Raw genomic sequence first — 14196 nt, forward strand, 5'->3', positions numbered from 1 at the left:
TTTGGACAAATATCCTAAATGTAAGACATGGAGAAAATTACTTGTTGCTGTTCTCATTTAAACCAAACCATTTTAGGTTCATGTATCTTTTTTAACACTTTAAGACATCAGTATCTTGCAAACCTTTATGCATATTTTTTAGATTATTTTCAATGTTTCCAACAGAAACAACAGATAATTGAAAAGTTTTCCTGTTAGCTTCACTCACTCTGCAATTCCAAAGGAGAGTTACCAATATAATTTTCATTAGATTAGTAAAAAATACAAATATAATAATAATACTACTACACAAAACACACCCACCCACCCTCAAAAGCAAAAGAGTTTGGATACCACTTATATTCCCATGAAGAAAATGCAAAGTCAGCCTCCATTTCTACCTTGTGAAAACTCCAGCAACAATTATTTGCATAGGTTAAGGAATATGTGACTGGTATTAAAAAAAGTCAAAACCAAAATAAAAAGCCCATTAAATTCAGGATTATTTTGCCCTAAACCACTAGCATGTGATGCACAGGCTTACAACTCCTGAGAACATAAACACTGATTCTATTTCATGCTCTTGCCACCATCTGGTAACAAACACTACAGGCCACCTTACATCACCTCCAGCTAACCTGAACACTCTCTGGTACAGAAAGCAAAATCTATAGACTAAAATTAATTCCTGTTGACAAACAATTACAGGACTTCAGCACACAAACACCTGTTGGTGTTACAAAAGCTAATACATCATTAAGGGAATACTCAAGCAAACATGGAATAGAAAGGCTTATAAAACTTGCATCAAAAACCCTAACTAATAAGTTCATATTTATCAAAACCAGCAAAAGATAGCTTTAATTTTTTCAAAACAGATTTAAGAACATTCTAATTTGTCAAGGCACATAGGGTAATTAAGTGTGTAAACAAGCAATAATTTCCTTGTTTACTGATGTTATTACAGATGTTTATAAAATAGATTCAAACTTTCAAAAGACTAATGGAAAACAAAAATAATGTCTAAAGGCAATTCTACATCTTAGAGAAAGGTACTCAAGTCAGCTAAACTACTTTAGAGATTAAGAACATTAAAAAAAAATAATCAGCACATAAAAAAAATAAATCAAGAAGCAAGTCCTGTGTAGAAATCAATTAAGGAGCAGCACTGGAGAGAAATGCTCACCAACAGACTTTTTTCTCCCCTTGGATGTAGACCCCATCAGCATAATTTGTTTCCAAGTGACAACTCATACTGACAAATTTGCAGAATTAGGCTCTAACTAAGGATCTAATAAAGTGAAAACTACCATAACTGCTTTAGATTAGAATATTAAATGCTTAAGACAAATGTGTAATATGTCTCCATGTTTTTTACTGATAAAGACATTTGCTGGAGGGCAAGAAAATCAGAATTCTTAACAACCAAGCTGGGATAAAGTCCTCAGAAGAGGATAAACTGCATAGATCTTGAAAGTAAGCCAGTCTGCATGCAGTGTTCCTGCTTTTCAGCTCCTGGCTCAAATTTTGCTTAAATATTAGTAGCATGTAGTTTATAAACAACCTTGTGCAACTCTGGAATGTTTGTCCTCTGCCAGAGAACTTAAACAAGTTTCAGGAGACTGGGCAGCAGGAAGAATAAAAACTGTAAAAGTATCTAGTCTTCCAATTAATTACCAAATTAGAATTACAGAATTGTAAATTCACATTTTGATTGCTGAGGTCTGGATGCAGCTTTCTGAAAGAGTAACCTAAAGGACATCTTAATTGAAGTACTACTTCTTCAATGCAAATTGTTTCTCCCTGTATCACTTGGTACTACTTGTCTTTACTTGGAGTTGTTCTGTATTCAACTTAAAGCTGAAAGAATCACAGAAGGTCTAGGATTACACTGACTAAAAATACTCAAGATGAATGACCATATCGCTGATACACCATAGCCATAGAAAACTCTGTATCCTTATCACCTGTAAATTCAGAATCTATGAAGTTACACTGTCAGCATGATACTATAAATCAGATTTACTTTTTAGTAAAAGATCCTGATCAATCAAATTTTGTATGTTTAGGAGACAGTTTTATTGAACTGAGGAAAGGGGGAATTTGCCATATCCTTCTGCCTATTGCCAGAACAAGCAAGGCAATAGTGTTTCCTACGGAATACATCCTGCCTGCAACAATTTTCTTTTTACAAAGAGAATGCTAAATCCATCCTGTACGATTTCATGATATGGTAAAAGAAATTGGTGACTCTTCATATCAGCAGAACCCAAGCCATGTGACACTAACAAATCTGGGATTTGCTTTACCTCTTCTCCCAGAGACAGAGATGTAGCTCACGCAGACCTCAGAACTCTACTATCAAAAGCTTCACCTAAAAATATATCACTGACTCCACATAGCCTTGTCATCCCACACTAACTCCCATCTGTGTGTATTTAGGCAGCGACCTATGAACATTATAATGCAGCAGATGAACACTGAAGCACCAAAAAGCAGGAAAAACATACTAAGTTGCCATTAGTCTTAAATATACCATTCTATGTGCGCTGGTTCTCTGCTCTCTTGTGACCCTGTAGAAACAGAATCTTTAGGCTGATGGGAGTAGGCGAGGACCCTGACAATATCTCACAAGTGAAGAAAAGCAGCCTAATTATATCTTACTCCTTTAAATCTTAACCTAGAGGCAGAAGACAAGAGGAAGAGGAAACACTGTCTGAAAAAAGGAAGGATGAGCTATCATTCGAATTATCTTATCAGGAAATAAAATCTTGCTTCTATCAGCACTTGCTTATCCACAACCAAATAATCAATGTGCAGGCCACCTGATTTTAAGCTAGCAACCTACATTCACAGCTGTATTCATGAAAGGCCAGACAACAAAAGTAAAAATCAAGACTTGGCCCATACGGTTTGGAAAGATAGACAACCTCCAAAAACACATATGAAGAATGAAAAATGCACAGGCATAAAAGTAATACTGTTCTAGTCTGCAAATAACTTCCTACCTTACCATCCTCTTCAATGCACTTGATGTCAGTAAACAATAACATCATTAATTATGAAGTTTATTCACAAAAGTACTTTGAACAGACTTCATCATACTCAAACTCAGCAGAACGAAAGTATCGTGACTTTTCTGAATTTAGAATATGAAATGCAGTTTCACAACAAACTTTTAACATGGTTAAAAACAGTTTTCATGTAACATTTCCTTTTATTCAGAAATGGTGAAGTACTAGTCCTGCCTCTTTGGGAAAAAGCCCAGTAACAAAGAATTCATGCAATCAAGAAAGGCATTTGACAAATATCCTATTGAGGAATGATGGTAGTCTTATAAGGGACGTTGGGAACCTTGTTTACTTGAACCTGTGATTTTATAAAGGTCTTACATACAATATGCACAGAAAGTACTTGCTAAGGTAGGAAAACTGGTTATACAGACAGATGATTTTAAAAATGTACGATAGTCAAACAATTAAATAATATTAAGTGAAAAAAGGAATGAAAGATCTGCTAAATCTCAGACTAAGTGAAAATTTACAAGGTATTCTAAATATTACAGAGTAATAATATTCTCTATAGGGAATATTTTCCCAGTTGGCTCATTCATAAATTAAGCAAACAGAAACAGTGATATATTATTTTTCCAAAGTAAATGTAACAATAAAATCGTAATGTTTTTGTTTTGTTGGGTTTTTTTTAAATTAAGAACTTAATTTGTAATGGGCTTAAGCTCTGCTAATTAAAAAAAGAAAAAAAAAATTCTCCATAGACCGTTTAGGCTTTAACCCAGACAGCATTCTCCCTTATTTCAAGGTAAGTTCCACTCCTTTGTTTGCCGTGTTACTAGAAGTGGTTAAATATGCATGACCAGATGACCACATTTAGTATAGGTGCAACTCAAATAAGTAATAATTAATCCAAATGCAACAAGAGCCACCACAAATCTCACAGTTTCAGAAAAACCTCAACACATGCCAGCGCAGTAAAATGTAACGTTTAGATTAGTGTCAGAGACCACTGTCCAAAAGAATGCACATTCATAAGAAAAATACATTTCAAATCCTCAAATAGTAGACATCACACAAAACTAAGCACGTTATACACTAGATCCATGCATTTTTTAAAAATTCAACTACAACCGCAGCTTCCTGGAGTGCAAGACACCGGGGTGTGCCAATGAAGATACCAATTTCAGTGCCCGTGCACCCACACATGTTTTAGGAGAGAACTGCTGCCAGGGAATTCCCTGGAGCACTTCCCTCCTCTGGTGTAGAAAAGCCTGACCCACTTGCCTTAGGGATCACAGTAACACTGTAAAATTTAATGAGAAGCACAGTTCTTGTAAGCATGCCAGAATCTAGCACTTATGTACTGGGTAACTGAACACATTCTCCTGCATTATTTCCTGACTATTCCTCCTGTCATTTATAATTACAGAATGACTTTTCACCAGCAATGTTAAGTTTGCATAATAACCTCCACACCATGCACTTTTATGACACCCGAAAGTCACAGCCCTCACAGTGTCATGCCTTTCTTTTTAAATAGGGTATTCTTGTTCTACAGCTTAGTGTTTTGTCCTGTTTGAGGCAGGGGAGTCTCATCAGTGTGTGTATGAACATCTGGCAGGAGGGAATGAAGAGGAAGTCCGATTCCTATTAGCCGTGCCTGCTGACAGGGCAAGAGGTAACCAGAACAAACTGAAACACATGAAATTTCACCTGAACACAAGAAAAACATCCCAATTATTTATTTATTTTTTTATTTTTAAACGGTGAGAGAGGTCAAACACTGGCACTGGTTGCCCAGAGAGCTTGTGGATTCTCCACATGTGGAGGTATTCAAAACTGGACTGATACAGGTCTGGGTAACTGGCTCCAGGTGACCCTGCTATAGCCAGGGGTTGGACTGGATGGTCTCGCTTCTGATCTCAGTTATCCTGTGATTCTGTAAAGAGCAAGTCACGAAGGAAGTAACAGAAAATTAAAGCCATCAGCAGGATTACCTCCCACATCCAGGAACAGCTTGGGACCAGCACTCAGCTCAAATGTTCATGACAATTATAATGTACACGGCATTAAAACAAAACATGCCCATACTCTCCCTCCAGAAATCATGTATTTTTTCAAGGCTTTTCCTGCATTTAACACACAAACTCCTGAAATATATGACTAGCTGTAAAATTTGCAATGGCTACACATTTCACAGGTCACTCTGGCAGGATAACCTCGGTAGCCAGATGCCAAAGTGAAAACAGATATGAGACAGGAATGCCAGGCTTTATTCCAACACCTTCTACCTCTCACTAGGACAATTAACTTTTTCTGTCCCCATATGTGAACAGAAGATATGCTTGTTGTATGTACATCTCAAAAAAACCCAAGAAGCACAAAACACAGAAAACGTCCTCAACACCAAAAAAAAACCCCACCAAAAAAATCCACCCCTGATGAGTGGCAGTTTTGAATAACTAAAGACATTTGAAATACCAGTGAAATCAAGCTAGCTTCAGTTGCCCCTTAAAGCACTTCAATTAAGTACACATATGCATGACGTCAAGGCTTTTTAGGTGTAGTAAGAAGTGAAGATTATGTGGTAATTTAAAGAACAGTTGAATTTCAGAATTTGCTAAAAGAAGTTGGACTATTATAAATACTGTACTTTAACTTGTGAGCTACAAACACTGTTTCTAAAAAGATTGTCTCTTTTTATTTTCTAAGCTCTCAGACAATAAGTAATTTTTTTCTACAGTTCTTCATACATTTGCATGAAATTTCTGTACTGCTCACATAGCCAGATGCAACCTGCCTACAATGTAAGGAATGCAGAAACAGAGCTGTCTCCCTATGGCAAATTATTTGTCCTATAATTGATATCAAGGATATTTTTAATGGAAGGTTTCTCCCAAGTAAAGCCATTTATACATCATTTGAGCTGATACTCTTTGGTACATTCAGACAAAAAGCTTCCTGACAACTGTCAATGATTTTTCTCAATTTCACCTTTTTTTTTTGCCATCAAGTACATTTTGTGCTTCATTCAAGACAGTACAGCTGTTGGCTTGGCAAAGTAAGTGTCTTAAGACATAAGAAAAAATGCTTTAAAGTCCCTGATGAATAGACAGTGTGGCAGCTCCATACTTGTACCCAGCACATGCAAAACACCCTTTGACAGGTTAAAAAAAAAAAAAAAAAAAAAAGCAGCTTTGTTACTTTCTGAATTAATTTTCAACAATTATACGACATCTAGCAGATCAGATTATGGTACAACTAAAATTTACAGACCTATGTACTAGAATGGATTACAAACACATGAACAATGTTGGGGTCCAGCCCTCACTCACTGAAGCTGGAGAACCAGTGCTCCTGCAGTGTAGCCCAGGCAGGGACTGGAGCCCCAGTGGCCACTGGGCACAAGACCAGGGCCACCCGAGGCTGGTCAGTGCCATTAAGGTCTATTAATGCACTCAGGACCCTGACACATATCCATCGTATTATATTATCTTGGACCACTAAAGAAAGATACTGCTCACTTCTTTTCACTCGGGTTTTTAATCTGACAACTGCACTCTGGCACTTCATGAACCTTTCACAGCTCACAGATTTATAAATGGTGCACTGCTTACTTCAGCCCAGACCAGCTACGTCATGAATGAAAATAATTATTCTCCACCTAGTTGTGGAGTTGTGACCTAGACAAAAGAAACTATCTAGCAATTACTAGTTGTAATTGCAAGTGTCTTTCTATCATTCACATTGCTGAAGACTACCAATTTAAGAAACATGGCAGTAAGAGGTAACCAAGCCATCAGGGTCAAGGAAAGAGAATAGCAAGGGGTTCTGCAGAAGCTTTCATCTCTGCAGCCCACCTAGCCTTCAGAATTATCAATATGGTCACCTTTCAGGCACATTACAAATGAAACTCCATGGAAAATAAACCAAACAGCATCCATCTATAAAAGATGATCAAAAGACTGATGCAGAACTGAGTTGAAACAAGAAACAATCAAACCTAGAGAAAAGATGGTATACACTGCATTAGGTATCGACAACCCAACCACAGGATAGGATTCTGGAAATAAAAGAAATCCTTGAATAGTCTCCCACCAGATGTAGTTTGCATGCTGTTTTCTTACCTGATCTGCTGCAATGAAATAGGTGTTTTAATTTGCTGATAATAATCAGGATACTTTTTCTTGGAGGGCAAGTGGAAAAAGGGTTCAGATATGAGCTGGCCTTGATTATTCCGGCAACTTCTAACTGTGTCATAAAGCTGATAAAGAGGATTAGAAGTGTCCATGAAGGAAGTAATGCTCTCGGCTTCAGATTCTCCCTCTTCATAACGAGCAGCAGCTGCACAGAAAGGAAAAATGTGAAACTCAGCAGGACAACTTAGAGTGGGTATTTTTTTGGTTGACTTTTCAAATGGATAAAGATCTAAACCAGAAGAAAAGGCAGCCCTCAATCGAGGGTGTTCACTCACTCTCTGGCAGTCAGATTCATACCTCAGAAAAGGACATCACAAATATAACTTATGAGTCTCAAGCTGACAAAAATAGCGCTTTTATCTAGGTATTGCAATCTCTCTTATCAGATGAGATTTCAGTTCTGTCACTGGTGATACATCCTTGCCACCTACAAGGGCTGAGAAGTGTTCATGTATGAGACTATGTAACAGGACAATTCAACCACACGCTACCTATACAACAGCTATGTCCTTATTTACCCATCAAACCATTAATACCAGTATTTGTGCCAAACACATTTGTATATTGAACTACTGCCATTCTGCTATCTGACAAGAGCTCACAAACAGAATACAAATTGAAAAACCATGTCTAGAATTCTCAAAGCTGTCTAGCCAGTTAAGCAAAATGGCAAACTAAAAATGAATTTTTGCATAAATATCAAAAAGGTGACTTCAAAATTTCTATAATCCTTTAGACCATATTAATCACAGCTCAGGTAAAAAACGGTGAAGTTTAGCAGAAAAAACTGACACTAAACCCTGCACCTCTAATATATGCAGCAAAATGAAGGAGAAAAAAAAATTTTAGAATTATTATATAATTAGCATAAATGTTTCATAATAAAGTATTTACAAATTTTATAGTAAACTCTAGTTATCTATACGAAGCATACATTATGTTTCAGGATTAGGATGAATGAAAGAAATGCTATGAAGAACTAATATTTACTGCAGACAAAGTTAGGAGAAACATTACATGAGCAACAGAAATACAACAGGAATGAAAAAAAAAAAAAGCTGGTAGTGGAAATAGAGGATGGAAAGGAATAAATGGACAATCCTTCCACACCTCTCAGTAACACAAATGATGTAATCTGTACCCTGCATTTAGGCATAACACAAAATCTATGTGGTTCTGCGTGTACTAGAGTTAAATTATTCACCCTTTTTTCCTCTTATGAGTTAAAGTTTGAAGGAAAGCTTGGCAGATGACACACTGGGTAATTCAGTTACACAAAAGACAGTTCTCTAACACTTAACGCCAAGTTTCCAGCTGGCATTTTCATTATTGCTCAGAGGGCTGGCAGTGTTTCAAACTTTCTATCCAAGTTCAGTAAAGACATATTGAAATGATGACAAAGCCAGGGGACACTGACTGCATAACAACATAGTACTATCTTTTTTCCTCTGCTGTCTGACATTCTGGATCTATGTGAGTGTATGGGACCTGCCAGACCAGTTAGATGCAAGTTAAAACACAAGCAGACCTCAGTAGATGTCCAAACACAGAATGAAGGTGTTCATTACTGATTCACAGAAGTCACTCAGAATTATCCTAATTATTTATCTGTATGCCAATCAGCATCAATTAATGGCCTATCATCTACTACACAGTAGCCAGCAAAGCAGGAGCTGAACAGAATGACTCAGGTAGAAACAAGAGTCTGGAGGTAGCACTAAGTTTTCCTGTACCTAACATATCAACTCAAAACACAAAAGACAAATGCTAACAGCTAAGACAATGCTATCAGGTAAAGTAAGTTTCCAAAATAATTATTCAGCAAAATGTGGTCTTCAGTTTTGTTTACTCAAACAGTTCTGTTCTGAGTGCTCCATCAGAAAGTAAGAAATAGAATATAAAAAGCAGAACAACTTGTTTTTATGAAAGAGAAAAAATAAGAAACTAGTCAAGCATATTGCTGTTCTCTGACCTGTGGCAGCCAGCAATAAAGCAGCTCAATACCTTAAATAAGAAGTGTACTTCCTTTGTATTAAAAGCAGAACACAAAGCATTCCCTAAAATAAAAATCTAAGTAAATTAAACAGGCACTAGAAGTGTTTACATAATAGCATAATACAGCTATAAACGTTTGCATTATGATGTGTATGTTCTTTAAAAGTGATGTGTCGAACATTATATATTCTTACAGATTGAGAAAAGGATAGTGTTCTCCTACCATGAAACCTGTTATCTTAAGAACTGAAGAATAATGTATTATTCAAATCAGAAGACAGAAAAATCCCTATCTTGCTATGGAACAAACTATGTAATGCAAGACTGTAGATTGTTTAATATGCAGTAGCACCAGGTCCCATATCCCCACCAAGCACATGCTGGCAGTGGAGAGTAACAGTCAGTTATTCCCCTTTCACACAGCTGTTACCACAACAACAGTTAGCAGATACAAAAAAGAAACCCCAACACAGTAAACCATAACCACAAAATACATGCCCTTCAACAGTCCCAAACAAAATGTATTTCCTGACGTTCATTCCATACCGCAGTGACTGTTTCCTAATGAAGGAACAGCTTCGTAATGCAGTGATGTTAAATTGATTTCACTGCAAAAACGAGGAAGCTATCTCATTTACAACTGGAACTGAGTTTTATTATCAGATATAAACACTTATAACATACACATGTACTCTTACTCAATGGTGACACAGAAGAGCTAAGAGAAAGTATTTGAATGTATATGAAAGAAAATTAGTCTTTACTCAGATTTGCTTTCAATATTGTCTCCTTTGTGGTTCCAAAGCACCTACACAACAATGAATGCACAAAGTCTAACCGAAAATAAACCAAACCAAAAGGAGCATCCAGTATTAAATCATTTCTAAATGAAATAATAATAAAAAAATCATAAATACCATCAATGCCTGCCTTTACAGATTTATAGTGAGGAGCAAGGGAGCTGTAGAAGCTGCTCATGTCCTAGTACATGTGAGCTGGAAATCTACAAGCTCCATCACACCATAACACTCTCTGAAACTGTGAGGATAAACTCCCAAGTTGGAAACCAATATTCACTGCTTAGGCAACTGCTACAATCAAAGAAGCTCATAAAGATTTAGTTCTCTGTATCGAGAAGGAGAAAGTTCTTTTAATGTCCCAGTCATGCAGCCTAGTTCTCATAAACAAATGTTAGAGGAAGGAAAAAACCAAAGCAACTAATGAAAAGATCAGTTGGTTTAAATAAAAATCCTTTTCATCTGGAACCTGAAAGCATAGGAATGTCCAAGCAGTATGATGGAGGATCAGAAAATCTTAAGGGTGACAGAGGTCTGACAAAAATATTGACATTGCCTGTTAAGTGGATGCGATAAAGATAGAAGAGGTTTGACAGCAGCAAGGCAAAAATCTCAGATGCACACGAAAGGCCCTATGAGAATCACTTCTAGAATTTAAATCACATACAGACATAAAAAACTATGCATCTTTACAGAATTACAATTTGCAAAAATAGCATCTAACATTCACACTGAACCAAGCTAATAAACACTCCTCACACCTCCCAGAAAGTAGCTGCTCTGAAGCAATAACTGAACTCGGCTAACCAGGAATAAAAATGCTTTTGCTTGCTGCAAGATCTAAAATGATCCAAAAAATTCTACAGCATATCCATCCACTGGAAAACAGCAGTGAGTACAACTCAATTACGCAGAAATACTGTAAACAAAACATGAAACAACAGTATATGTACAAAAGCACTTCAGAAACCTGCTCTGAGATGAATGCAGGGAAGTTACTGAGAATGTAACTATCAAGACAGGCTAATTTATATAAGACAACCTATAACAATTTATGACAATACTGAAATATCTGATATAATCCATGTATTACAGCATAGATGCTTGTAGCATAATGCTAAAGCATGCTTATTATGAAACTGAGGATGTTGTATGAACACATGCTTTTTTATGTGTTTTTGTGTTAACATAAAACTTCATACAAGACTTCATGACTGCTAGACTAGATCAGATATTTCTAAATTAAGTTCTAACATTTATCTGTCCTTACACCTTGTAAGATTATCTTCAATTTACAAAAAAAACCACAAAACTGACAGGCACTTAGAAGACCCAATAGCACAAGAGAGCAAGAGAGAACAAGCCCGTGTGAAGGAGATTTCCCTCAAACAACTGCAGCACTGTAAATCTCTTTTACTGAAAGGAGTACCCAATGTCTTCTGCAGCATCTCCTCTTCTGTTTCATTTTAGAAGTAATAAAAACAAGCCACAGTTTCCTAAAGCTTGGATATGCATACTTGGAAACACAAACACTAAATATAAAACCCTATCTTATCAGCTGTACATTTATAAATTCGTACTTAGAGGAAACAGAGATTGCATTTAACAGAATTACATGCTGGGTTTGGAAACAGTGCAAAGTATTTTTGAAATAAAGATATTTGACTGTATCAGGAGCTCTACAGTTTTGCTTATTCCAAACATTTTAATTAAAGAAAATAAATAAAGAAACTGTATTTCAGTTCCTACCAGCCAAAGCCGCATCCTCATCACTTTCTGACCCGTATTGCAAAGCCATCGTTATTGCTGATAAACGATCCCCTTGGGCTGATCTTTTGTTACTGTAAAAAAGTGAAAATAAATATGATAAATTAAAAAAAAGATAAAATGGTTATCATGTTAACCACTGACAGTCACCCAGAGTGTGTCAGTAAACAAGTGAAGCTGACGATGGCTGCCTACACTATCAGGAATACAGACATGACTATGCAAGAAAAGACTGGAGCCCTTAACAAGAGACCCACGAGTCTGCCTCTACTTTAAGAGATGGTCCATCAAACTAAAAAACTGGACCCACAATCAGAAAGCTAGAGCTCAAGCTAGCTATCTTCTGTCATATTTTCAATACTTATTTGATTTACTGGGGGAGAAGGGGGATGATATCAAGTCCCTCCCAATTAATAACTTTGTTATTTGATCCTGTTTTATAGGGATTTGTCTACATGAATTCAGCTGTAAGATGTACATGCTGTCTCCTCCATACCTCCAACCCCGCCTTAGGCATTTTCAGCACACAGAGTGCCTGTGTGTGAAGTAGCTTCCTCTGCTTTCTAGGTGGAGTAAACCAGCATCCACGCTAGCTACGTTGCCACTGACTTCAGCGTCCCTCACTTCCTCCCTTTTGTCCCAAACCTGGGGCACAGTGTTTCATACCTACACTGTAGGCTATGCCTGGCAATCTCTGCTTTTTTACTAGGTCAGCTCTTAGGCACCCCCAGCAATGGGCTCAGCCTTGCCCTGTGGGAGCAGACTGCAAAAAAGCAGAATGGGTTGGTTAAAACGACACCAACTCTGTACTACAAATGCTCAATCCCTTGAAGACCCTCACAGCTGATGTTCAGACTCCACACGCAGGGAATTAGCCAAGAGTAGTACTGTTTCAAGATGGTAACCCAGAGACTGTAGACACGAGACTTTTGCTAGATACCAAAAGTCTCAACTGCTGACTGAAAGAACAAATGGGAAAGACTCCAGTGAACCAGTCTACTCAGCAAGTTTGCCATAAATCCATCCTAAATGTAATACTTCCTTTTTAGAGGCTTCATTGTTTTCCGCCATCCATCTCTTAATTACTTAGTTCTACTTACTGCTTTTTAGTCTCCAAATATAATTTTTCAGGTCTACAGTATATTTCCATGTTTTTTTTTCACCTGCTCTATTTTGTAACGAAGCTTAATATACTGTTCTTCAGAACATTTCTAAGGAAATAATTGCATAGAGTATTTCATGACAGGTGTTTTGAAATGTTAAAAACAAAATCAAACATGGAAGAGTAATTACGGCAAAATAACTTATTAAATCATACATAATAGATATTTGACTGAAATATATTTGAATCTCAAAAGCATTTGCGTCAATATTGAAGAGCACTCTCAACTCAAAAAAAAAAAAAACCAACCCAAATCCAAAACCCACCCGTATTTTAGTATTTCCTTATTATGACAACCCAGCTTTTCCTCCAAGTCCATAATTTACTTACCGGTAATATTTGTTAGAAGAATTTCTCTCATCACCAACACTGCCTTTACCCTGTGAGGAAGGACCTGTCAGCTTGGAAGCAGTCAAATTTGATGGAGTCCTTAAGGCAGAAGAGACAAGCCAAGGAAATGGGAAAAAAAGAGGCCCACCTTAGACCCAAGAAAAGATGCAGCAAGGATAAAGCTTTTTACAGAATTACTTTGATAGATCAGCCAAAAGGTTCAGAGACAGATATAAAATGTAAAGTAATACTAAGATACATGTAGTGACCCAGCATTAATATTGATTTTGTTTATAAAGTCAGAGGAAGGTCACATTTAGATTAAGGATTAAAAGCTATACACACAGCGCAGCTTACAATAGCAGTGAAAGCAGTCAACAAATATTCCTTGGCATCCAGATGAAGCTAATCATACAGATCCAATCATGTTTCATCAATACATAACAAAATCACTGTCAAGTTGCTTGAGAGTGCATAATGTCAAGCAACTTTATTTTGCCACTTTATTTAAGGGAGGACAGTTAAATGCACCAACAAAGAGCAATTTAGTATGGCAAAGGATACAATGTACTCCGCAATAGAAAAGCATGATTTCAGACACAGAGACAACATGTCTGTAGAACTCAGGTTAGTAGCATTATGATGAATTTGAGCCTGATCTATCAATGACAAAGAAAACCAGATACAAATTCTGAAGAAAAATATAGTAAGTAGACTTTAAATGAATTTATGGGGAGTATTTTACCTAAATCAGCAATAGGTAAAGGATACCCCCATTTGAGACAATTAAGCTGTTAGGAATTATGAATTTAAATACAATATAATGTTTCTGTGATGCAGATTACGCAGAAAGAAATGAAAAAAGATTAATGGTTCAATAAAAGAAGCAACCAGTGAAATGCAGAACAACTGGTGAAAGGTTTGCTTTTTATGATACCTTTCTCTCACCCCCA

The 14196-nt window shown here is 36.7% G+C and overlaps 1 protein-coding gene across 8 annotated transcripts in view; it reads right to left on the reverse strand.

The window, feature by feature from the left end:
* Positions 1–14196, reverse strand: part of PBRM1 (polybromo 1) — a 64474-nt gene that overhangs the window by 37828 nt on the left and 12450 nt on the right. For 6 of the 8 annotated variants that reach the window (XM_074914439.1, XM_074914438.1, XM_074914435.1 and 3 more), the window contains exons 11-13: positions 13244–13342; positions 11734–11825; positions 7121–7337 (exon numbers count right to left, since the gene is read on the reverse strand). In XM_074914439.1, the coding sequence (XP_074770540.1) occupies positions 7121–7337; positions 11734–11825; positions 13244–13342 (408 nt within the window). The remainder of the gene's footprint in view (positions 1–7120; positions 7338–11733; positions 11826–13243; positions 13343–14196) is intronic. The other 2 variants (XM_074914440.1, XM_074914436.1) reach the window with 1 other exon arrangement.

The sequence above is a fragment of the Athene noctua genome, chromosome 10, assembly GCF_965140245.1.
Source record: "Athene noctua chromosome 10, bAthNoc1.hap1.1, whole genome shotgun sequence".
NCBI classification, from domain to species: Eukaryota; Metazoa; Chordata; class Aves; order Strigiformes; family Strigidae; genus Athene; species Athene noctua.